This window comes from Lolium rigidum, chromosome 7, assembly GCF_022539505.1.
Source record: "Lolium rigidum isolate FL_2022 chromosome 7, APGP_CSIRO_Lrig_0.1, whole genome shotgun sequence".
In the NCBI taxonomy this organism is placed as follows: Eukaryota; Viridiplantae; Streptophyta; class Magnoliopsida; order Poales; family Poaceae; genus Lolium; species Lolium rigidum.
Genome location: NC_061514.1, coordinates 241,374,884 through 241,377,239, shown reverse-complemented (window position 1 = coordinate 241,377,239; position 2,356 = coordinate 241,374,884). Strand labels below are relative to the sequence as shown.

General features: G+C 46.9%; 1 protein-coding gene across 1 annotated transcript; it reads left to right on the top strand.

Moving 5' to 3' along the window:
* Nucleotides 1–680: 680 nt before the first annotated feature.
* Nucleotides 681–2,116, top strand: LOC124677817. The gene is made up of 2 exons (XM_047213771.1): nucleotides 681–1,068; nucleotides 1,215–2,116. Exons 1-2 carry the CDS (start codon nucleotides 1,047–1,049, stop codon nucleotides 1,658–1,660), a joined length of 468 nt encoding a protein of 155 aa, XP_047069727.1. The 5' UTR covers nucleotides 681–1,046; the 3' UTR covers nucleotides 1,661–2,116.
* The last annotated feature ends 240 nt before the right edge of the window (nucleotides 2,117–2,356 follow it).

Sequence of the window (2,356 nt, the reverse complement as noted above, 5' to 3'; positions counted from 1 at the left end):
TGAGCTCTGTAAGTTTCCAGATGCCACAACCACCTATGCAATGGCGGCCATCAATTTATTCTACCAAATTGTAAATTTTCAATACAAAATACCTTATATTCATCTTCAGATAAATTAAAAAAATCAGATTAGAGTATAAAAAGATGCAACTTTTGAATACTCTAAAATTTCTCTATTTTTGTTTGCTAAGCCTAAAATACAATCTATTTCACACTAAATATCTACACGCTCGTAATGTACATAGTTGACTACATCCAAATGTTTTTTTTGAATTTTTTGATACTTTGAAATCTTGATTTCATTTTTTTAAAGGCCTCCATGTAGCTAGGGTGCGAAAGTCATTTTTCGAGATAGATTTTTTTTTTTTTGAGCATAGAAAATTCTTGTATGGACAGTATAGCTTGTTCAGAACTCCAAATATTTTTTTTATATAAAACTTCAGTCTTGAAGGCTGGGCCTTTGGAGAAAGAGCAACACCTTCATTAGCTGTGGGCTTGTGGTTCAATCGTCTACAGCACACCAGGCGTATAACTGGGCCATTTAGGGCGACAAATGGGAACTGGGCCTAATGGAAAAGAGTCCCGTTTTGCTACTCCGAAGTCCGAAGTCCGAACGCCGTCTCGGGCTCTCGGCCTCCGCCCGTCCGGCCGTCCCAGTACCCCTGCCCCTCCCAATCCTTCTCCATTGATTGCCAAATTTCGCTTGCTTCCCCTCCTCCCCGACCAAATCCCCCCGACGGCGGCAGCATCATAGTCGGCGATCTGAGCGGCGGCGTTCGCAGAGGCGAGTGGGACGGGTCAGCTGGACTGCACAGCGGTGGCCCGGTGGCTGTGCGCCGAGGAGCGAGGGCGTCCACGGAGGCGGCGAGCTAGTCGGCGGGGAACTGCACGCAGGAGGCGAGCTGAGAGGCGCGACCTCCACGATGGAGTGAACAAGCATGACCACGCACGGAGAAACAGAGCACTGAGCGTGGCGGCGTGAACAGAGCTACGCGTTTGAGGGGAGCCAAGGTGTCTGGGCCGCCGCACGCCCGCCCGCCGGTAACGATGGAGGCCAAAACAGATCTTGGTGAGTGCATGCTGCCTAATCTCTTTTTGATCGGTCGAATCTAAGTTCTGTATTAGAAAGAGCCATTCATTTCTGTCGATCTCCGCTTATTCCTGATGCGACCGTTTTTTTTGTCTCTGGATTGCTCATGCCACCGGCAACCCCAGACATTAGCCGGAAGCCGGAGCGGCCGCCGTCCAAATTCCCCACGGATGGCTCCTCAATTGACTTTGGGACATTTGATAAGCACGGCTTCATCTACGTTCCACCCGTCATTGGGGAACAGTGTCAGTCTGCACCTGTCACGGAGGATTCTGCTGCTGCAACACAAGCGTCCTCGCTGCAAGAGAGCGACTCCTCCAACAAAATTGCGCCGCCAGGGGATGCGTCACCAGGGAAAGGTGATACGCCGGACCCTGGTGAATCTGTTGGAGATGTCATGGCTGATAAGTTGACAGAGCGCAAGTTGGATGTTGATTCACCAGAAATCATTACAGGGGGTTTCCACAGAGCCAAGCTGATGGACAATTTGAGGTGCCTTGCGGAGATTAACAAAATGTCAAACGGGATTAGGAGGAAGAAGAGGAAAACAAGTGGTGGACAAGCTATATAGTTCCTTACCAAATGCTCCAACTAGTACTACAACGTGCTGCACATTTGTTCCAGATGGGATTTCCCCGCAGCTTGCTATGGTTCGCCATCTAAATCACTGGAAGAAAGATGGCCCAAGGTGCTAGGCCTCACTCTGAGACATTACAATCGATCTTATGGCGTTCTGATGAAGTCGGACGAGATTGACAGTGAAAGTTTCCAAGGGGTGGATATTGGGAGCGGGCCTAAATGGGATGGAATACGGCAGAAGTATAAAGATCTGTTTGATTAGTTTACTGATACCATGAAGGATTTATTCGGTATGATCCTAGTTCATGGAACTTCTCCTTTTCTTGTCTGTCTTCATGTCTACAGCTTGCAATAAACAAAAGATGACACAGGAAGTGAAATGCACTTCTATGCACTCAGCCCTTTTCTATTATGGAAGCTGCACCGACATGGCACTATTTCGCCTTTACTCTAATTTTTTTATAAAAACACAGTCCACCTTTTTAGTGAGACACCAAATCAAAGTGTCAAAACTGAGATTTAAACTCTGATGAGCTAGGGTACCACTGCCCTCCTAACCATCCAACCAAAAGATGGTTCTATTTCACCTTTACTCCTTTTGGTGTACAAAGTTGACTAAAAAAATGTATAGTACCCTCTTGGTTTATATATATAAGGCCACACCGCATCTCGAGGTAGAACTTCAATT

Excerpts from the sequence above, each read along its gene's own strand:
- LOC124677817 (XM_047213771.1), top strand. The coding sequence starts at position 1,047 with ATGGAGGCCAAAACAGATCTTG. Across the intron at positions 1,069-1,214 it reads GGAGGCCAAAACAGATCTTG|ACATTAGCCGGAAGCCGGAG; the intron begins GTGAGTGCATGC and ends CGGCAACCCCAG.